Source organism: Littorina saxatilis, linkage group LG4 (assembly GCF_037325665.1).
Source record: "Littorina saxatilis isolate snail1 linkage group LG4, US_GU_Lsax_2.0, whole genome shotgun sequence".
NCBI lineage: Eukaryota > Metazoa > Mollusca > Gastropoda > Littorinimorpha > Littorinidae > Littorina > Littorina saxatilis.
Window position 1 is genome coordinate 45,844,065 of NC_090248.1, and position 23,451 is coordinate 45,867,515.

General features: G+C 40.6%; 2 protein-coding genes across 4 annotated transcripts in view; one reads left to right on the plus strand and one right to left on the minus strand.

The window, feature by feature from the left end:
* Positions 1-3,123: 3,123 nt before the first annotated feature.
* LOC138964892 (voltage-dependent L-type calcium channel subunit alpha-1D-like) overlaps positions 3,124-23,451 on the minus strand; it is a 56,898-nt gene continuing 36,570 nt past the window's right edge. Inside the window, exons 1-2 of one of the 2 annotated variants that reach the window (XM_070336963.1) lie at positions 8,145-8,413; positions 3,124-3,545 (exon numbers count right to left, since the gene is read on the minus strand). In XM_070336963.1, coding sequence (XP_070193064.1) covers positions 3,133-3,545; positions 8,145-8,163 — 432 coding nt within the window. In that variant the 5' untranslated portion in view covers positions 8,164-8,413 and the 3' untranslated portion in view covers positions 3,124-3,132. Of the gene's footprint in view, positions 3,546-8,144; positions 8,414-23,451 lie in introns of those variants that run through there. The other variant, XR_011455238.1, reaches the window with a different exon arrangement.
* LOC138964888 (mRNA-decapping enzyme 1B-like) overlaps positions 8,652-23,451 on the plus strand; it is a 173,514-nt gene continuing 158,714 nt past the window's right edge. For both annotated transcript variants that reach the window (XM_070336955.1, XM_070336956.1), the window contains exons 1-2: positions 8,652-8,783; positions 11,310-11,350. In XM_070336955.1, coding sequence (XP_070193056.1) covers positions 8,661-8,783; positions 11,310-11,350 — 164 coding nt within the window. In that variant the 5' untranslated portion in view covers positions 8,652-8,660. The remainder of the gene's footprint in view (positions 8,784-11,309; positions 11,351-23,451) is intronic.

Sequence of the window (23,451 nt, forward strand, 5' to 3'; positions counted from 1 at the left end):
AGACTCAGTTGATCATCGCGATTGCATGTGATTGTTAAAGTCGGCCAGTAGCAAGCTAGTTGCTTCAAAAGCTTGGGTAAGGGGCTCTTACTACGCCACACCGCTTAACTCACTTCACAGAGTTATTTTCGAACATCGTCTAATGGCATGAAAGCCTACAACTGGGTGAAGTTTGCAGTTCTATCTATTTGGACTTTCAAGAAAACCTAAACGTTACTTGTTGAATGTTATGGCCTGATGAGCCAAAGACTGCTCTTTTCACTGAGTCTTGCAACAATCCATGTGTGATAGAACATTTCAGGTGAGACAAAAAAATTCATAAATGTTTCAAAGTACATTTCACATCTTTCAAATTGAATTTCACATCTCTAGGTTATGTCATAATGAAGTATGGAGTTATAACCATAAAAGAACATATATCCTGTCATCATCTTGACATTATTCACTGCCTTACTCAGGCCTAAACAAATTACAGTGGAACCCCCCATTTTAAAACCTTCAAAAATATGAGAAAATCAGGTCTTAACAAGAAGAGCAAACGCTCGATCGAGTCACTTTCGCAGTTCTGAATATTATATGAGGCATCAGATGGACAGGAAGAAATTGCTATTCACAACACAATGAGTCACGTTCACATAAAATTTGAGCCCGGTCACTTTTATAGTTTCCGAGAAAAGCCCAACGTTAAGTTGTGTGTTGCCGAACAGAAAAGGCTAGTTATCTCCCTTGTTTTTCTGATAACGTTCGTAAAAGGCTACAGATGTAAATACTTTGATGTAAAGAATAATCCTACAAAGTTTCAATCACATCCGATGAACTTTGTCAAAGATATAAAATGTCTAATTTTTCCTTTGACGCTGACCTGTGACCTTGAAAAAGGTCAAAGGTCAACGAAACCATCGTTAAAGTGTAGAGGTCATTGGAGGTCACGACTAAACAAAATATGAGCCCGATCGCTTTGATAGTTTCCGAGAAAAGTCCAACGTTAAGGTGGTGTCTACGGCCGGCCGGCCAGCCGGACAGACTAACACTGACCGATTACATAGAGTCACTTTTTCTCAAGTGACTCAAAAAGGAGGATTCTTCAGATTTGTTGTTCATAGTATCAGTAAATACTAAATTTACCCCCATTTTAAGACTCCCTCCTTTAAGAACCGATTTTCTCAGATATTTGAAGGTCTTAAAATGGGGGTAAATTTACAGATGTTGCGAACAGAAAATCTGAAGAATCAAGGTCTCAAAAAGGGAGAAGTCTTAAATACGGTGGTCTTTAAAGTTTGCAGTTCAACTGTACCAGCTATCAACTATCAAGCTAACTGAATAATCATTTCTTCACACTGTACACACAAGCTTGGCAGAGTGCATGACTGTTAATTACTTCCCCAAACATGGAGGCAGCCGTCAACAAGTGGCAACCAGGGTTCGCAATTAAATGTGGAGCAAAATCCATTGCAATTATGTCAGCCATTTGATGAATTATCCTACTTAATGGCCTGTCTGATTTCCACATAATGTGGGTCTTTATGATTCAACCTGTTGCATTAGCAACGTTAAAGTCATTACTTACACGGGCAAACATGCATACATTCGCACATTGGACCTAAATGGACGTTATTTAAGCCGTTTGGAAGGTATACGCACAAAACAATTATCGTCTCACAATGTTACCATCTAGAGAAGTCAGAGAATTTGACTGTTTTGAGTTTGAACACTTAGCACCTGTTGTCCTTGCTGAATACCCTGTTGTGTTTGTGCATATGGTTCATGAATACAATTTTTGAGGTGTGTGTGCGGGGTAGGGGAGTAACAAAAAAACTTGACTAAATTATGTAACAAGAAGAGCAAACGCTCGATCGAGTCACTTTCGCAGTTCTGAATATTATATGAGGCATCAGATGGACAGGAAGAAATTGCTATTCACAACACAATGAGTCACGTTCACATAAAATTTGAGCCCGGTCACTTTTATAGTTTCCGAGAAAAGCCCAACGTTAAGTTGTGTGTTGCCGAACAGAAAAGGCTAGTTATCTCCCTTGTTTTTCTGATAACGTTCGTAAAAGGCTACAGATGTAAATACTTTGATGTAAAGAATAATCCTACAAAGTTTCAATCACATCCGATGAACTTTGTCAAAGATATAAAATGTCTAATTTTTCCTTTGACGCTGACCTGTGACCTTGAAAAAGGTCAAAGGTCAACGAAACCATCGTTAAAGTGTAGAGGTCATTGGAGGTCACGACTAAACAAAATATGAGCCCGATCGCTTTGATAGTTTCCGAGAAAAGTCCAACGTTAAGGTGGTGTCTACGGACGGCCGGCCGGACGGCCGGCCGGACAGACTAACACTGACCGATTACATAGAGTCACTTTTTCTCAAGTGACTCAAAAAAAGCAACAAGCTTCACACCAAATGTCAGCTCAATCGACCCATAAGAACCAGAGATCTAATTTAAGTTTAGCAGACAGACAGACAGACAGAGTGAAACCTATACTCCCCGTATTATACAGGGGTGTAAAAAAGCACACTCACAGGTGATACAAATGCAAACAATTGCCATATGATCTATACCCGCCCACTCACACAGAAGTGTGTCTGTATACACACATGGTACGACAGCACACTCAAATACATCCATGCATACAGGACGGGCACACATAAACACATGCATTATAAACAATACGAATAGAGCTCAAAGAGCTGCCTGACCCTATCCGAGAAAAATGTCCTCACACAGGCATAGCTCACCAAAGTCATTTGTTTTCACATAAGACGTTGAGGCATAACATGATCAACCTATCAAAGCCTCTTTGTAATTTAGTGATGTTTTGGTAGATCTCCTCTGGGTAATTTTTCTGTCCCAAGTAAATCATTTCACCATGATACATGTGACTGAATGAAAGAGAAAAAAAGACAGAAATATGCACCCAAAAACAACAACACACAGCGATGCAGTTTGAAATTGCCATGCCCTGGCCTACATGTACATATTACATAAGCTGACGCTATAGGCTGGTTTCCAGGAAGGCTTGCTCACGATAGGTACTGTTGAATGACAACCCATTTAACATACCCTCCACAACCTTACATGGCGATACGAGACTCAAACAAGAATCACAACTACTTAACAAAAATCAAAGGGCAAAGGAATCAGGGAAAGGATATTTCCACTCAGCCACCCGAATGCACAGTTTTCGGATGGGGTTCCTCAGAGTCAAACAGAACAGGGCCCGTGCGGGCCGCACGTTTTGATTTTGTTGCTTCCTCATGTTGGCTCTCTTCCTTTGCATAGCAGCCGCCCCTGCGGCCGCCGCTAGTGCAGTGCTCCAGCCAGTGCTCAGGCCGTCAGCGGGGTTCAGCGGGATCCCAGTGAGTCCCTCTGCAGTAGCGTGGAGTGCGGCAGATGAGTGTGGGTTGAACGATGGAGGACCTCCTCCGACCTGGGACCTCGGGCCCCCTCCCTGGGCACCTTGCGGAGAGCGGCTTGGGCTCTCCTCGCTGCCCTTGATGTCCGCTTGCCGGGGAGCTGGGTGCTCATTGTGTGCCCCTGCAACAAGCAACAGCACAAAATCCTTGTAGACCAGCAGCAGAAAGTAGTTTTGCTTTCAGTCAAAGTGCTCAAAAGAGAGAGAGAGAGAGAAAGGGGGAGAAAGGTGGGGGGAAGTGGGAAGCGAGAGAGAGAAAGGGGGAGAAAGGTGGGGGGAAGTGGGAAGCGAGAGAGAAAGGGGGAGAAAGGTGGGGGGGGGGGGAGTGGGAAGAGAGAGAGAGAAAGAGAAAGGGGGAGAAAGAGGGAAGAGAGAGAGAGAGAGAGAGAGAGAGAGAGAGAGAAAGGTGGGGGAAGTGGGAAGAGAGAGAGAGAGAAATGGGGAGAAAGGTGGGGGAAGTGGGAAGAGAGAGAGAGAGAGAGAGAGAGAGAGAGAGAGAGAGAGAGAGAGAGAGAGAGAGAAAGGGGGAGAAAGGTGGGGGAAGTGGGAAGAGAGAGAGGGAGGTTGCGCACATTGCATAGTTGTGCATTACAGTGGAACCCCCCTTTTAAGAAGCACCCCCCCCCCCCCCAAAAAAAAAGAAGACCATTTTCTGAAATAACTCTGTCGGAATTGTAAGGGTCGTGAAAGAGTGAGAAACCCTTGTTTTTTCGCAGACAAAAATTTATGACACCTGGTTCCTGTACATGTTTATTAGACATACTCCCTCACTAGTGACTGGCCTTTAAGTCACGCGGAAACAATGTCATGTGGGGACACTTGCCCACATGACATTACAGGCCATCAAAATATCGGAGAAAAACAACACAAGCAAATGCTCTCAAAAATGTGTAAACCTATTTTTCATAAAAATCGGTCTGGTACAGTGGAAGTTTTTGAGATATATTTATGCTCTGGACAGACAGACAAACGCACATACCTAGGGAGACAAACCTCCCTCTCCACGCTCGTTAAAACATTCAGTCATTACTTGACAATTATTTACAGGTAAGCAAAAAACAATTCTCCAACTGCACAAAAAAAGGTTGGAATGTCGGGTTTTACTATTGATACTACTTTTTTATATTTAGTCAAGTTTTGACTAAATATTTTAACATCGAGGGGGAATCGAAACGAGGGTCGTGGTGTATGTGTGTGTGTATGTGTGTGTGTATGTGTGTGTGTGTGTGTGTGTGTGTGCGTGTAGAGCGATTCAGACCAAACTACTGGATCGATCTTTATGAAATTTGACATGAGAGTTCCTGGGATTGATATCCCCATACGTTTTTTTCATTTTTTTGATAAATGTCTTTGATGACGTCATATCCGGCTTTTCGTGAAAGTTGAGGCGGCACTGTCACGCCCTCATTTTTCAACCAAATTGATTGAAATTTTGGTCAAGTAATCTTCGACGAAGCCCGGGGTTCGGTATTGCATTTCAGCTTGGTGGCTTAAAAATTAATTAATGACTTTGGTCATTAAAAATCGGAAAATTGTAAAAAAAAATAAAAATTTATAAAACGATCCAAATTTACGTTTATCTTATTCTCCATCATTTGCTGATTCCAAAAACATATAAATATGTTATATTCGGATTAAAAACAAGCTCTGAAAATTAAATATATAAAAATTATTATCAAAATTAAATTGTCCAAATCAATTTAAAAACACTTTCATCTTATTCCTTGTCGGTTCCTGATTCCAAAAACATATAGATGTGATATGTTTGGATTAAAAACACGCTCAGAAAGTTAAAACAAAGAGAGGTACAGAAAAGCGTGCTATCCTTCTTAGCGCAACTACTACCCCGCTCTTCTTGTCAATTTCACTGCCTTTGCCGTGAGCGGTGGACTGACGATGCTACGAGTATACGGTCTTGCTGAAAAATGGCAGCTACTTGACTAAATATTGTATTTTCGCCTTACGCGACTTGTTTGTGATTGAAGTGGTTTTTTTATCATAAGAGCATGTGACATTTTATTGGCTGGAAATCATGTGAGCTGTGTCCCATTTATGTCAGAGAAGAGTAACTTTTCTTTCTTTGTCTGTAACTGTAAGGGTTTAGTCATTTTTAATAAAACAATTATTTTGAAGGGTCATAAAAAGTTCCAGGATCGGGAGAAGACAATAGGTTTGGTTGAAAAATCTGAAAGTAAAAAATATTGACTTTTACATTCTCTTGGCCTTATGCCCGCTTGGTAAAGACCAAGCGCAGAGTAAGCTTGTTTATAGATCTATCAACGTAGAGCTCTAGTAACTTTCACTTTCAGATCGATGTCTCCTGACATGTCTGTGTATTCGCATGTATACACACAATGATGGTTAGTATTCAAGGTTTTACATACATACACATGTAATTCATTTAAAACTTTTACTCATTTGCATACCCATGTCATGCTTTCTTTGCCTTTTGTGTGTGTGTGTGTGTGTATGTCACTATGTGTGTGTGTGTGAGAGAAAGAGAGAGAGAGAGAGAGAGAGAGAGAGAGAGAGAGAGAGAGAGAGAGATAGAGAGAGAGAGAGAGAGAGACAGACTGATACTGACATAGAGAACCTCTTGAGTGTGTGTGCGTGGCTGGGTGGCAGGGTGGCCAAAGGGTTGGTCTTTTGGTCAATGCCCTAACGACATTTCAGAAGACCGACTGATACATGGTCTAGCGACTGATACATGGTCTAGCGCATCATTGGACCAATTTGCATTCCATGACCAAAGATTGTGACTGTAAGTTTAACGATTTTAATAGCTAAGCTATTATTGCCTTCTCAAATCCATTGCCATCTATTCAGTTGAATTGGTCTTGTGACCTACTGCAACAAAAAACATATCCGTCTGTGTTTGTGTGTGTTGAATGTTGTGTGTGTGCGTGTGTGTGTGTGTGTGTGTGTGTGTATGTGTGTGTGTGTGTAACTGCGACTGCACATAAATAACAAAGAAAGTCACTTTGCACTGTGCCGTCACTCCTTTTCTGTCTAGTTCTATTTCTAATCATAGCTGATTACAACAACACTCTAATCTCAGATGAACACTATTACTTATTTACTATGATGGATCATGCAATGCTTCTAACCTGAATCAGCAATGATTGAAAAGAAAACAAGTGCTTACAAATACAACTGATAAAGATGACTTTCCCTGTAAGTGTTAAGTCATTCATTTGCAGTTGCACTTAGCTGATGAGACCTTGCCCTGAAGGGGCACAGTATGTCTAGAGTTGTACATTTGCAAATGTAACTTGAACAGCTTTCCCAGTGGATCTATATATATGAATTTAGTGGCTAGCTTTCCTAGTAAAGTGACATCAAGATTTACAAAGGATTTTTCTGTCACTGTTTTGTGATCCTGGTGCCCAGTATTATGTCAAGAACAAAACAGCAAAACCACAAACCCTACACACACAAAAACACAATCCTGGCAATATTTGTGTATCGTGCAGGCAAGCAACTTGTCTTAATCAAGTTAATGTGCGTGATTACAACAAGAATCATCCCCCTTTTTTGGGGATCGATTACTAAAATTATTAATTTCATTTAGAATTTTGAGATTTGTTTTGTTTTGACACTTTACTTCCCCCCCCTCCCCTCTTCCCCCCCAAAAAGGAAAAAGGTAAAGTGTCAAAACAAAACAAATGTCACAAAATTTTCACAATTTAATTAAAATAATTAGTAATTGATACAAATATGGTTTCATCTTATTCTTTATCATTTCATGATTAAAAAACCATGTAGATGTGCTATGTTTGAATTAAAAACAAGCTCAGAAAGTTAAAATGAACAAAGAAAATCACGCTTTTTTATTAGTATTACGTGCTGTACGCTAGCTACACTGGCTTGTCACTTCAAGATCAGCTACATTTTCCATATCATAGTGTGTCAGCACTTTCAGTCTCGGTCGCAGGGTATCCTTCTGCTAAGCATTGTCTTCATCAGTTCATGAAATGTGCGGTGTTCAGTATCGTTCTCTGAGTTTTGACTAAATGTATTAATTTCGCTTCATGTGACTTGTTTGTTGTTGCTGTTGTTTCATTTAAATTGTTTTGTTATATTACATAACAGAAACTTTTTTTCTCTGGATAAGCTTACTGATTAACTACAAAGGCTTTTTCCTAAATTATTAGCAACAGAAAGTAGAACATCACCACAATGACATGCACACCTCACCTGCAGACATGATTTTTTTCTTCTTCTTTTAACTGCACAACCTTTGGTATGAAATAAATAAGTAGACTATACTGAATTAACAGCAAAATAAAGCACGATAACCGGTGATAAAATCACACTGCAATTCATTCTTCAAAACTGTATTAGGCTACGTCCACTCCTCTCTATTTCTGTCTGTGCTAAAATCCCCAAGACTGCATTATGCGGTCCGTGTTGACAGTCACAGATGATTTGAGCGCAGACTGTCGTCTGCTACGCACAAACGCCCGCAGATTCACAAAAAGTGTTCCAAAAATGACAAAAAGAATGCACATCGGCATGTTCAATCGAGCATGAATCTATTAGCGTGACAAAATAGCATGACCGAGATTGCTCTGCGAGTCTGCCATGAAGCTGCCATGTTTCCAGGCAATGATGTCTGCTGCGGCTGCTGCCGATTCCGAGAGACACCAAGCAGACCGCATCTTCATTAGTCGGCACTTTGCATAAACAATCAAAATACGTTTACAAACAAATCTACAAACCTGTTGGCGATGAGGCCATGGTAAGGAACAAACACAGACAGGGATGTTCCTGAAAATGTATTCCTCCTATCTCTCGTTTTCGTCCATTTTTCCGATAAACCTACAAATTTGCACTTCCATCCGGGGACTTCAGTGCCGAACCATTCTTTGACTAACAAGTCATTTATTTTCTTTTTATGAAGAAATCACAAAGACAAACTTGAAACACACAACAAAATCCAAGTAATTCGATTTTTAAACGTTCTGCATATTTTCTGAGGAAAAGTCATTCATTATGCACGTTTTCATATGAAAATTTTCATGACCATTTATACTTGTAATTTGTCAACTTTCCTTTTAAGCAGATCCAAGCTATAATAAAAAATTACAAACATGCTATTGGTATGTCTAGAGTGAATAAAGTAGAACAATAATTTATAACTAACGTATAAGCCACGCAAAAATAGCTAATTGTCTGTTATCGTATATTCTGCTGCTGAGCCACCATATTCACTGCGACCCTGCAGAGCTACCAAAATGGCGGACCATCCTATCAATCTTACTACCCTGCAGCAGCAAGACCCTTATATTACGGAGATTCTGGGCATGGCAACACAAGTACACTTGTACAACTATAACCAGAAGATTAAAAACGAATGGGTGAGCCAATATTTTTGAAGTGTCTCTCATAACTTGCTTTGTACTTCTAAACATTGATCAGTAGAAACGTTTCCCACGGCCGCATTGCGGCAGCTCAATGATAATGCGCATAGCACTGAAAACCGGTGTGGTAGCTACATTACAGCCTGTTCGCAAAAAAACAGACGAAGATCCATCTGCAGTGTAATTCTCGCTATCCAACTACATAGTAAATCTTATACTGATAGTGTATGTGACTTTATGACACGCAGAGTTCAAATAACTGTACAGTCTACTTGCATTACAAAACTTACATTTTATTGTTATTAGTTTAAATTATTTAAAGGGGCTGTACGGCTCAGGGTACAAGTAACACAACGATTTAACTGTTTTTGGTCTCAGTTGGGTGTATAAACAATCAAAACATGCTTAGAAATATATATGCCACATTCAATGCTGCCAGCTTAATAAAAATTGTGGTTCGTCAATTTGTATTTCCCGCCACAAGTGTGATTGAGCTTTTCTGACATTAATTGTAATCCACATTGTGTGCAAGTAAATGTGTACACACCTAGATTCAAGCTGTATGTGTGTATCGTCTCCTTTGTTTTGAGGTGCAGATACTTGCATGGTTCTCTGTCTTTACTGATTCTAGTAGTAATTTCTACACAAGTTTACAAGCAAACTCATTCAAACTTGAAGAGTTTGTGTTTGATATCATATATCATGATATATTAAAGCACTGTGAACTGTGTGCTTAGATCATATAATTTCCTTTGAGAAACTTGTAATTTGCTTGTTTGGACAAGTGTAACTCACACCTTTTCAAGACCACAGACGTCACGATATGTCAGTGAGGCTTATAACTACCAACTTGTATTTGATAATATATGACGCCTGTGCTTAATATTTTTGATCACACTCAAAATCACAGTAATAACAATCCAGTGCTAAAGACTGTGTAGAACTTTAATGGAACTTAATGCTACCTGTCTCAACTTTCCAACGTAATCTCATTTCTTGTCTGGAGTGTTTAAAAACAACAACATTGTGTGACACTACAGTTAAAATTGGGAACTACACTTAAAACACTAACAAAGTAACAAATAAAACCCACTTACACATACATACAGGCACGTATACTTTCATCAGAAGGGCAATGCTCAAGTTTGAAAATATTAAATAAGTTGCGTGAATTATAGATTGCTCACAAAGTCACATTTGGAGTACTAAGAATAGTCTTCTCCTTCTGCGTTCATGGGCTGAAACTCCCACGTAGACTTGTGTTATTTACACGAGTATGGTCGTTGTTACCCCGCCATTTACTGATTTAGGCAGTCATGGGCCGCTTTCGGGGGAAGTTTCTAGTACAACTTCTGTAACTGAAGCACAGTGCACACATAAAAGCTAGACAACATGCCAGCTGCAATAGCCTATTCATTGCTGACCGCAGCCCAGTTGTCGATTGTATCACTGCTATTTTGTGTGTATGTGTATACATAGATCTAACAGTAACAGTTGTTCATGCTATCATTGTGTCATTATCATACATACTATCATTGTGTCATTATCATTCTTTTGCACAGTCTGTCCGAGGTCAGGTAAATTACCGGCAGGCTAGTGACTTTCTTGAAGTTAGTTGAAAGTAGCAGTTTGTAAGACAACAATTTGTTTTTAGATAAGAGAATTTCAAGAAGTAGGTAAACAATAAAGTCGGAGAATTTTGACTTGCCACGCATCCTTGCGCCGAGAAATAAGCCCTTTTCTGTTGTCCTGGGAAGTAACCCTAATGGAAATTCGGGTTGCTTTCTCTGTTGGGAAAGCGAGCTGCCATACAGTAGCTCGCTACCATTTTTTCTTCTGTTTCCTGCATGCGTGTATTCATGTTACCAAGCCCTGAGACTTTCGCTGTGAATTTGGGTTCTTTATCATGTGTATGCACATGGGTTGTTCGGACACTGAGGAGAGTGCACAAAGTTGACTCTGGGAAATAGATCCCTCGCTGAACATACTTGCCGAATAAATCACAACACCAACAGGATTACTTATAAACATTTTACAAATCGTTGAAATATTTGCTGTGATGTTAGCATATCTGCCAAACGTTTTTGAAAGTTAGGCTAAAGATGATGCCAAGGAAGGCTTAACACTTAGGAAGATAGCCAAGACTTTTATGGCTGTTTCGGCAATTCAATGAAAATCCGTTCCATGGGAAACTGGTTCAGCTTTCCAGTTGCTTTCGTGGGTAAAGGGAAGCAATAACATTCTTGTGTCTGATGCCAGCAATGTTCATTCATTGGGTTCTATTAAGGGGAGAAAACTTGGGCTGTTGGGTGTGATTGCTTGAGGACTGATACCCTAAAGGGCTGTTACCTCCCCTACTCTGGCTTTTCTCTCTCTCTCCTTGATAATATTATTAACATGGTTTTTGTTACATTAGCAGGTAAATCTTCACACACAAAAAAGTTATATGAACATAATATTCAGAACAAGATGATTCCAGTTTTTTTTTATCAATTCATTTGTTTTTCTATCTATTTATTTTAGGACAAGAGTGACATTGGAGGATCCCTGTTTGTTTACAAACGGTAAGTACCTTTTTTTTTAAATTCATACCCATTCGGGTAACTTTTTTTTTTCTACGTCATGTTGTAGAAAATCAACTATATGTGTGTTTTGTTGTTGTTGTTGTATTTGTGTCCTCTCATCAGAATGGCCTCACATTGCAGGTACAATGGAACCCCCTTTTAAGGCCTACAATAATCTGTGAAAATTAGGTTTTAAAAAGGAAGGAGTCTTAGAACATGGGTAGATTTACGGCGATAGTTCAATAGTTGTGAACATAAAAATCTTAGAAAACAGGGGTTTTAAAAGAGGGGTTCCACTGTACCACTGTATAAAATGAGACGCCAGAAAAGAAAATGTGTGACAAGCAAAAGAAATAAAAAAGTTCTTGCCGCTTCTATTGGCACTTTGTTTGAAGTATTGACAAAATGTGCGGCCGTCTGTGTAGTTAGGCTGCTTATCTCCTCAAAGGACTATTCCTGGATGCTCGTGCATGTTCTACTGCAGGATGAAGTTTCAGTTGTCCCAAGCTTCCTTTGCGAGCTAAAAGCTTTTCACATTGATTGAAACAAAAAGAGTTCTCTAATTCTCGGAGAGCCCAGTGCATCTGCTTGCCAAGACAGCAAGGCAAAAGACTTGTGTCAGAGAACTGAAGCGGGGAAATCAGTGTCGCTGTCTGATTCCGTCGCGATATAACCTTCGTGGTTGAAAACGACGTAAAACACCAAAGAAAGAAAGAAAGAAAGAAAGCTGTCTGATTTTTTCCTCTTTTGAATTTTTTTTAAAAAAAACAAGAAAAACTGGTTTGAAATCCAGGCGAGTTTTCGTTGTTGATGAACCAGATCATGTAGGTCACTCTATGATTTTCTGATTACACATATATATATATATATATACACAATATCAGTGTTGTTGCCAGGCCTCGGTCTTCGGTCTCTGACGCATTCCTTTCTGATTTGACGCATTGGACCTAGCCTTGTCCGGTCGATGGACCGATAGTTTTTACGTTTTGGTGGTCAACTGACCGATACATATTTGTACAAGGCGGACAAGGTCTGCAATGAATGGAATGGGAGTTGCAAAGTCGGAAAACAAACCCCGATCGAAATGCTCATGTTCGCTACGAGTGAAAATGCACTTGGTGCCGAGTCCGTGTTTGTCGTCATTGACACTCGAGGCTACGTTTACAGAAATACCCGATCCAGCCGGTGTACCTATTTACCGAAAACGACGCAAACAGCTTGTCGGTTTCCGGGGGCGACTGAGACATAAAGTCACCATATATGTGTACTGCCAAAAATCAGCAAATGAGCGCCATACACTAATTTCTATGAGAATCAGATAATAAAGTGTTATCATTGTTCAATGGGTTTATTGTCATTTTTGCGTAAAAAGATAGATTTAACTCCGGACTGTAAGTTATTTTGCATTGCATGTATCAAAGGTATGGCGGTACAATTTGGACCTATTGTTTTTTTAAAGCCAGGACATTTGGACCTATTGGTTTTTTTTAGGGAGGTCCAAATGACATATTGTCTTCTTAGGCTGGCAACAACACTGCAATATGTTCATGTTTTGTGTGCCAGATATGTCTGGTACTGTATGTATTGCTGAGTAAGGTATAGCTTTAAGTAGTTAACCGTCAGTGGGTTCACTGTACAACTGCAAGCTTACAAACACAATACTCATGTCATGCAGGAACCCTTTAGAAATGATTAAGTTATTAGGCTTTATACAAGTCTTTGGATATTGTTATTGCAGCTGTACCTTAATATGAGGCCCCTTTGATGTAAGGACACCTGCCAAATGGAGGACACCTTCTGTAGTCATTTGTCTATTAATTGTTTCCAAAAAGCACCTGTCATGACAGATCACCTGCAATCTAGGGACACTTTTGGCTATTCCCAAGGATTTTCTTCATTCAATCATTGCAGGTTCATACACCAGACTACCACTGTACTAAAGAATGACTCAATATAAAAAGACATAGTTGATGACATGGATTGATAAGGCTGCATGAATACTTGGATGCAAAGTTAATGTTTGGTTTGGGACAGCACACAGCAGGAATCAAAGGCATGCTAAGCATTTTATGTCTGCATTGACTCAACGCCAGTGTGTTTATATGAAACGTTATCTTTATGCTTGCCAAACCTTGCCATCTGCAGCTGATTCCGAAAACACGATTATTTGTAGACCAGCGGTAATTCAAAGCAGGCCTTTTTTGTGGGCTCCATGTGAATTTCATTACACATGTATTTGCACTGCATGCTTTGTCGAATAGGTTAACGGTTATGCGCCCATCTGTTGCCCACATCTGTTACAAAACGCTCTGTTTGTCTGGTTTACCAGTGGGTTTGTATTGGGAGCGTTGTTTCGGTGGGTATAACAACATTTGTCTGCTGCTTTAACAAGTGTTAAGCTAGTATTCTTATCAATGCATTTTTTTGTATTGATCGTCTGATTCAGCATGGATAAGTGTACAATGTAATTGTATGAGCCCATGTTCTTTGCCGGTTTATATTGTCCTCTAATAGTGTACATGTGAATTATAATACTTATTTCTGTGATGGTTATAATATTGGGTGAGAGACAGTTCTTCGATTGGGAATCTTTATTCTCTTTCCGTTTCAGTCTGTCAAGTGTGTGTGCGTGTGTGTGCTTGAAGAGATGTCATTGCTCATGACATTTTAATGATTAGGATGTGTTTATCATGCACAATTAATTTGCAAACAAATTGAACATACATATAATTATTCACTTTTTGTTATTTCCCTTCTTTCGTTCTTTCCGTCTGGCTCATGTTTGTCAAACTTGTGGGTAGTTGTGTGCAAAAAAGATTATTATATTATGGTTACACTACAGAGCATTCAACTCAACTCCCATATGTCTCACTGTCAGAGATATGTTTTCTTTTAAGAGAGCCTGGTGTCATGAACCAAGGGAGATAACTGGTGGTGCAGGGGTAGATTACTGGAGTTGCCTCTTCTTTATCATGTAATTTGCCTGACATTTGATGCAACCACAGGCGGAAGGCAAGGTTAGCAAAACACATTGGGGAAACGCAAAAGGGGATGGAGGTGGTTGGATGGAGGGGGGCCCAGTGGCCTTTCAGAAAATAGTTCCTCCTGTGTTTGGTTAGCAAGCCAGCCTCCATGTTGTGGTTTATTGTGGATTCACATTTAGCATGTTGTTTGGGTTTCCTCCTTTCCTTTCTGCATGCCATGTTTTGTGCAGGATATATCTAGTCTCGTCCTGTGATATGGCTCATCCCTTTAATGAGATTCATATGAGGGGTGACATAGGGTGGTGTTATATTCTTGCTCTTTTTGCATTAAAGATACTTGCAGCTATAGGGAGGACGTCAGCCGGCTTTGTTTATCTCACTCAAACTTAATACTGACTATTCTCCTCCCCCCAAAGTACCGCTGATCGAACTTTGGACCATGACTGATTGTATTCCACCCTTGGATTCTAATTTGTGATGAGAAATGATATTTTGACTTTAGCTTTAAGTTTAACGCACAATCATTATTTTCTTATTCAAGGGATGTAACCGCTCGGTGCGTTTTCGAATAAATCGAATGTGGGGTAAACTTGATCGAATTACATCACAAATCTGCTTTCGTTGCAAGATCTTGACATGCTTTTCTCCCTCAAGGTAATTGTACCGCTTGAAATTGGCAGAGAAACATTCAGTCTGAAGTTAATTTTGGCTGACGCCTGGCTGACATCCTCCCGATAGCTGCATATGTTAAAGATACAATGCGTTTTGAAGCAGATACTTCATCTCATTCTCAATTTGGCGTTTTACTGAGAGGAAAAACAACAACCCCAACTATCAATCATGTAACATGAAATACCATCTTGTCTGTACGGTTTGCGTCAAAAATAAACAAATCATTCCGTTTTGAACTCTGTGCAAAAGTGCATTGCGATAAGAATGTTTAGAGAATGGAATTTATGATGGACGTTTGGATTTGTTAATTTATGATCTCGCATTTTCTGGCAGAATGCGCCCATGAATTAGGATGAAAGCCTGCTGGCAACCGACCCTTATAGTTACTGTTACAGAGAATCATCCTGACTGAATTTGTCAACTCAAGTTATAGGGATATTGGGAGAAATGTCTATATGCACGCATAATAGAGAAGTGTAGCATACACTTAGTCTTACATACAGTCTCTGTTACTCCAGTAGTCTCACCTCACTCCCTACTGTCACACACAAAAGTACAGCTGTGTTATAATAAGGAAATGGCTTGATACAAAGAAACTGCGACACACTCACACAGGTGGTGTCTGTAAAATTTGAGTGATGGTGCACACTGCTCAGTATTGTCTTACGTTTTCCCCCCCTCCCCCATGGTGGTTACTTTCTGGTTCCTCTCTCTCTACTAATTTGCTAGTATGTGCTGGACTCTAACTGGCGCCTATTCCTTGAGCGGCCAGGGTTTTCAAGAGGTAAGGCATGCGATTTTATTATGTTCGTAAGACTAAAACTGTAAAAGCAGGAAGACATCGTCATAAGAGCGACATTTTGATCAATAAAACTCGGCTCCGTCTCTCTCTCTCTCTCTCTCTCTCTCTCTCTCTCTCTCTCTCTCTCTCTCTCTCTCTCTCTCTTCACTTCCATCATCCTTTTTAAGCTCTTAAAGTCATTAAAAAGTTTTAAAAAATGTGTCAAAAAACACTTAATGTCTGAGTAGTTTAACGCGTTTTGATTTACCACACTTAGTATTACGCCAAAGATATGCTGTGCATTGTATATTCTGAACATATTTTTGTTGTACTATTGCTACATGTTCGATTGCTACCAGCTTGTACTTATAAATCCCGTCGCGATATAACCTTCGTGGTTGAAAACGACGTTAAACACCAAATAAAGAAAAAAGAAAGAAAGAAAGTACTTGTAAGTACTTGGATAGTATGCATTAGATTTTATGAATAACCACATATGTATGCTCTTCATGCTTCATCATCATCATCTTTATCATCACGTGCTGAAGTTTTCTGACCTCCTTTTGTTGGTAAACTTTTGAACTTTTTGATTTTTAATTTTTCAATTTTGTGTGTCTGTGCGTCCCAAGGACAGATTGTAAATGTAAGAAAAGGCATAGCCTTAAATCTTAATCCTTGTTAAATAAAGTTCAATTCAATTCAATTCAATTCAATTCTCTCACACACTCTTCTTTGTTGTTAACTCATAACTCATAACTCATAACATTTTATTGATCCAACAAAGGAAATTAAATTGGTCATCAGCACATATAGGTCATTAATTAATAATTATAAAAGAATAAGAGAAGAAAATTCATAAAACCCATGATAAATTGCTGACCTTGCATAAGCAAATTTCTGTTTCACTTTCAGTGTGTGCATTGAAAACTAGATGAATACCCGCTTCGCCGGGTACGGCTGCGCCGGGAAATAGTCAAGCCGAATACCCGGCTGTGCCGGGGACCCGGCTTTGCCGGCGCACCGCATGAAGGAAGGGAGATAAACGCGCAAAACACTGGAGAAGAGTAGTGACCTTCTAAAAATAGTATAACGGGAATATGGATTGAGCGTTGTCGACAGTGACCTTCTAAAAATAGAAACGGGAATATGGATTGACGCCACACGAAGGAAGGGAGGTAAACGCTGAAAAACACTGGAGAAGATAAAGAAGAGTTACTGGAAATGAATCCAGAGAAAAACCAAAATCGGTTCAGCGCTGCGCGCTGAGAGCACGTGTTGAAATATCTCATCGATGAGGTTGTGTCCGGGATGTAGCTGAATATGGCCTCCAAATTTGAAAAAGATCGATCGAGAACTTTGGCTTGGCATCGCGGACACACACACAGACAGACACAAGTCGTATATATATATAGATGCTGGCACCTACAGGCTTCTCGTAACTGCGGACTTTGGTCCAAAACGATGTTCACTCTCTCTCTCATTTCGTTTATGAACTCAACTACCTTGCACGCAAGTTAGTTACTTCTACGAATTGGCTGATCTTTTAATTCTTTTTCATCAAACGTGCGCTCAGAGCGAGGCCATACATCAACATTATATGTATGATCTGCCCGCCACCTGTTTCTTCGCAAAAACTCAACATCAAAACAGATTTCTCTGGGTTTCATGCTGAAGAAATGGGAGTCTGGTTAGTTAAACGGCAATAACCGCTCTTGATGGGGTCTATTTTTTTGCCATCATAAATAAATAAATAAAAATATAATTATATTGGGTAATGGGGCCGGTCCAGGGATATGTTCTGCTTCCCACTGGCACACTCCCACCTTTTTGAACGACTCGCATATAGATGTGTGTGCTTACTATCTCAGTGTTACATGCTCAAATGTCACACTTTCGTGTGCACAAACAATTTATTCCAGTCGTACTCCAGATTCCCATTGCAGAAAGCGAAACAAGCAAGAAAATAAAGCTTCTATACCATAGCATCCCTACACCCTAAGCACTAACAAGAAACCAGTTAATGCTCTGTGCCAATGTGCCATTTTTGTATACCTCAAAAACGAAAAGTGGTGCTTCCTCGGTTCAACCTAATCATTTTATTCGAGGAACAGATATGGCCAGGTCCCAGGTGGCTCATCATTGTAGCACCTTTCGCCTCAAAATTCCAAGGGAACCTTCGTTTGTTTAAAACCAAACCAGACAGGTAAAATGCAGCAGGGAAGTAGCCAGGTGTGGGGAGTTCTGCATGTTCCACAGAGAGTTGTCGGACTTTTAGAATAGTTCTGTCCCTTGATACATGCACTTGATAACCTTGGCCTCGGCATTCCTTACTTCTCTGGCAACCGAAAGAGAGGGAGGGAGAGAGAGAGCTATGATACATTTATAAGAGCAGAGATTGCAAGTGTGCCGTTTTGCAACTGGTCTTCACTACATCTACAACACATTCGCGAAGTAATGGTACACATCATTCATCACCCCACATTGGCTAAGTTCACAGTACAACGTGTCGAGCTTGAATTATAATTAACGATAAGAGTTGTTACCAGAAATTTCCAACCAACCCTTTCTTGATTAAATTATCATAAAGTCCATAGCTTTGATGCAAACCGCAGAACTGTCCTACTCTTGCCTACCGGTACTTCCTTTTTAAGACGACTGGCAATTGATCTGACACCTTACGTCTACTCTTGAAGACGACAGAAGGCGAGAGGCAAGAAACATTCTCTCCCAAACCTTACTCTATAAAAAACGCTCGCGCTGGACCCGAGTACAGTAGTCCCTTCCATTTCCGGCCCTTTCGTGGGCGTGAACCTGCCCGGAGCGGCCAGCTTTCCCATGACTAATGAGTTTTCCTTCTATAATTGACTCTTAATGGCCGTTAACCTGTCTGACGCGGTCAACGGTCACTGATTTTTGCCCTAAGGTGCCCCTCTTACTCGACAGGAGCGGCCACTTAACGGCCACTTGTCACTTTCGCGGGCGAGCGCCTGTGGTGTGTGTGTGTGTGTGTGTGTGTGTGTGTTGTGTGCACAGACGGCACAGCACGAGCAGACGACATGAATACTTACGCATGCGCAAACTGTAAATACATACATGCGCATACATGTACATTTACGGCAGTCACTTCCGGATCGATCACAGCTGATGTGAGTTTGAAACACTTGTTTATCTGACACTCAAATACATATATAATAATCCAAACAACACACATAGAAACATACGAAACAATAGCTTAGCCAGGACGATCGAGTTAAACACGCAAATAATTAAGATGTATAAACGAAAGCAAAACTAACAGAGACAATGAATCGGCGGCTCGTGGATGATCGCTTTCTTTTCTTCATGAAAACTTGATCGTGTTTTTGGGTTTTTTTTGGAGGAGGAGGGGGCCTGTAATGAACGGCCACCTGATATTTGCGGTCACCTTTGCAATGACTAATGGGTGACCGGATATGGCAGGTACTACTGTACTCTTCAGACTGGCTCGCTCCCCCAGTATGAAAGTTTTTGTCTTGTAAGACCAAGTGATTGCTCTGTGTGAATTACAGGCATTCCCTTTGCTATATAACTACATTGCATGCGAGCCGAGGATGTGCGTGGTGACTGGCCTTTCTCTTTTATTTGATCACAGTGAAAAATATACTGCCGACCCTCTTCATAACTGGTGAACTGGTGGCTCACGAAGTTCTTTTACTGTCCTGGCTCGCGGATTCTTGCATTTATCACGCCCCAGGTAGTTTTACCAAATTCTTTAATGTAAAGTGAAGGTAAAAGACTGAAACATATGTAAACAAAGGAAACCATAAGAAAAAATACAAATTAATATGAAAAGAATCAAAACACAAAATCGCGACCTCTAAACCACCGCAGTCGCGACCGAGCAACCAACGCTTGGTAGAAAATGGGGTACACAAAAAATCAAATTATTCAAACACACAACGCGCAAAGCCTGGCAAATCGTCTCGCATGCGATACGCATGCTTATAGCCAGGCAGCTTAGCGATATGATGGGGACCGACTTGACAAAAGTGTCAAACTTTGTGAGGCAATTATGTAGACCCTACTTATTAATTTTTTGCTAGGCCCCATCAAATTTGGCCAATCCGGCCCAGTCATGTGACGTCATCAATTTTTCCATAGCATTAATAGAGGAAAGTACTGCATTTTCATGTCTAAGCAAGATGTTTTAAAAATGTAAAGGCAATATGATCAATGCAATGAATACAATCAGAAAAGGATACATTTCAAATAATTTTTTAATCAATAAACATTCATATTTTTGCGAGATATTTGTTTATGGTTTGACAAAACTCGAAAAAAAGGCCAAAAAAATCATGTCGCGACATTGTACGTAACTTGCTTCCATAGTATCAGTGAACATGACAACTAAACATGAATTTGTTTCAGAAATATTAGTGTTTATAACTGCTTATTCAGCCCCTTAAAGTTTTCAACATTTAGGAAAACGTCTTTAAAGCAATTCTGGCATGTACATCGGCAACCGCAGCTGGTACGAGTATGTGGATATCCATTGATCTATTTGTCACAGCTGCACTTGCACCATCTTGTGCATTGCCATCCAGCTTTCCTGCAACCACATGTGGTGCCACATCCTCTTGCACCCTTGCATGCACATTTGACTAGTTGGCTGCAAGCTTCAGATGCTATTGGCAGTGTCGTCCAAAAAGGGAGCCAAGCCTTGCTGTCCTTGTCCAGAGTCCAGCCCCATCCCTCTGGAGATGGTGCTTGCTGCTGGGCCTGGTCAGCAGTGGTCCAAATGCTTGCCTGGTAGACAGCACGGTTTGAATGCTGTAATAATGCTCCCTGTGTGGGAGGAAGGGCTTTCATCATCATCTTGTCTCTGTGGCAAAACAGCTCTCTGCGGGCCTCATCAACAGAGCTCAGCTGGCTGGTTTTGTCATACAGGACAACTGTGAAGCGTTCCAGCAATTTGAAGTGGTGGCTGTTCAACTCCATGGCAACGAAAGGATTCTCTGCAATGAACCTAAAGGCCTCTGTTACTGCAGGATAACATTTCCATGCAGCCCGTGCAGACAGGTTTCCTTTGCCAAACAAGAAGGGCAAAGCCCATACGACTCACATGCTTGACCTTGACATGGTCAAATAACTAAACCTAGCAATGACATCATACACTAAGAACTGCTTTACACATTTTTCCTACCAAAATACATGTGACCTTGACCCAAGGTCAAGGTCATCCAAGGTCATGCAACACAAAGCTGTTAATTCAAGACATAGAAGTACAATGGTGCTTATTGGCTCTTTCTACCATGAGATATGGTCACTTTTAGTGGTTCACTACCTTATTTTGGTCACATTTCATAAGGGTCAAAGTGACCTTGACCTTGATCATATGTGACCAAATGTGTCTCATGATGAAAGCATAACATGTGCCCCACATAATTTTTAAGTTTGAAACAGTTATCTTCCATAGTTCAGGGTCAAGGTCACTTCAAAATATGTATACAATCCAACTTTGAAGAGCTCCTGTGACCTTGACCTTGAAGCAAGGTAAACCAAACTGGTATCAAAAGATGGGGCTTACTTTGCCCTATATATCATATATAGGTGAGGTATTGAATCTCAAAAACGTTAGAGAAAATGGGAAAAATGTAAAAAATAGCTGTTTTTTAGGCAACATTTATGGCCCCTGCGACCTTGACCTTGAAGCAAGGTCAAGATGCTATGTATGTTTTTTGGGGCCTTGTCATCATACACCATCTTGCCAAATTTGGTACTGATAGACTGAATAGTGTCCAAGAAATATCCAACGTTAAAGTTTTCCGGACGGACGGACGACTCGGGTGAGTACATAGACTCACTTTTGCTTCGCATGTGAGTCAAAACGGCAGAGACCGTGTCGCAACCGGTGAAGCTGAGGAAAGTGGGGAGGGCTGTAGACTTTTCCTTTCTTTCTTTACTTTCTTTATTTGGTGTTTAACGTAGTTTTCAACCATTCAAGGTTATATCGCGACGGAGACTTTTCCTCTCCAAGGGCTAGAGCAATGGCATTGATGTGAAAGTACGTGAAATTCTTTCCTGTGCCGAAAGCAATCCAAATCTCTGCCGCTGGACACATTGCTTGAAGCTTGCGGAAATTTCCAATGATGATGACGATGACGTCAGTGTCCACAGTGCGAACTAAGCAAGCACAGGACCCAGTCTGCAGTGCATTTTGTAGATGCAGCAGTATCTTTGTGTCTGCTTCCTCATGATCATTGTCTGGCTTCAGTAAAGTAGACCCGATCCGATTTCCGATGTTCCAATGACCTCAAAATGCTGGGTATACATATGTTAAAGCGTAATTGGGCCATAGGTAGCGACGACTTTGTCTTTCCAAGTCTTGCGGAGTTCTTTTTGCGACTTTCATGGTAAGTTATTTCCTTGTTCGCTTCTTCAGGGGGGACTGTACGTACGTGCTCTTTGTCATTGCCGCAGCTTATTCCCCCATATACTCTGTCCGGTTGTTGTTGAATTTATACCATGCGTCCCAACAACAGTTGTCACTGGGGCTGGCCCAGGAATTAAAGGGTCAAGAGAACATTTGAGAGCGGCGATTGCGATTATAGGGCTACCTTCTACATGACTACTACATCGGCACCATCGTCCTTCTCAGCATAGGCATACTCAACAGCTTGGCAATCATGGTGGTCAGTATGCGCGGCACCATTCGTGACAGTCGGCCAAATTGCTGGAACGCTTCACAGTTGTCCTGTATGACAAAACCAGCCAGCTGGGCTCTGTTGATGAGGCCCACAGAGAGCTGTTTTGCCACAGAGACAAGATGATGACGAAAGCCCTTCCTCCCACACAGGGAGCATTATTACAGCATTCAAACCGTGCTGTCTACCAGGCAAGCATTTGGACCACTGCTGACCAGGCCCAGCAGCAAGCACCATCTCCAGAGGGATGGGGCTGGACTCTGGACAAGGACAGCAAGGCTTGGCTCCCTTTTTGGACGACACTGCCAATAGCATCTGAAGCTTGCAGCCAACTAGTCAAATGTGCATGCAAGGGTGCAAGAGGATGTGGCACCACATGTGGTTGCAGGAAAGCTGGATGGCAATGCACAAGATGGTGCAAGTGCAGCTGTGACAAATAGATCAATGGATATCCACATACTCGTACCAGCTGCGGTTGCCGATGTACATGCCAGAATTGCTTTAAAGACGTTTTCCTAAATGTTGAAAACTTTAAGGGGCTGAATAAGCAGTTATAAACACTAATATTTCTGAAACAAATTCATGTTTAATTGTCATGTTCATTGATACTATGGAAGCAAGTTACGTACAATGTCGCGACATGATTTTTTTGGCCTTATTTTCGAGTTTTGTCAAACCATAAACAAATATCTCGCAAAAATATGAATGTTTATTGATTAAAAAATTATTTGAAATGTATCCTTTTCTGATTGTATTCATTGCATTGATCATATTGCCTTTACATTTTTAAAACATCTTGCTTAGACATGAAAATGCAGTATTTTCCTCTATTAATGCTATGGAAAAATTGATGACGTCACATGACTGGGCTGCATTGGCCAAATTTGATGGGGCCTAGCAAAAAATTAATAAGTAGGGTCTACAGAATTGCCTCACAAAGTTTGACACTTTTGTCAGATCTGTCCCCATCCGGTCAAAAAA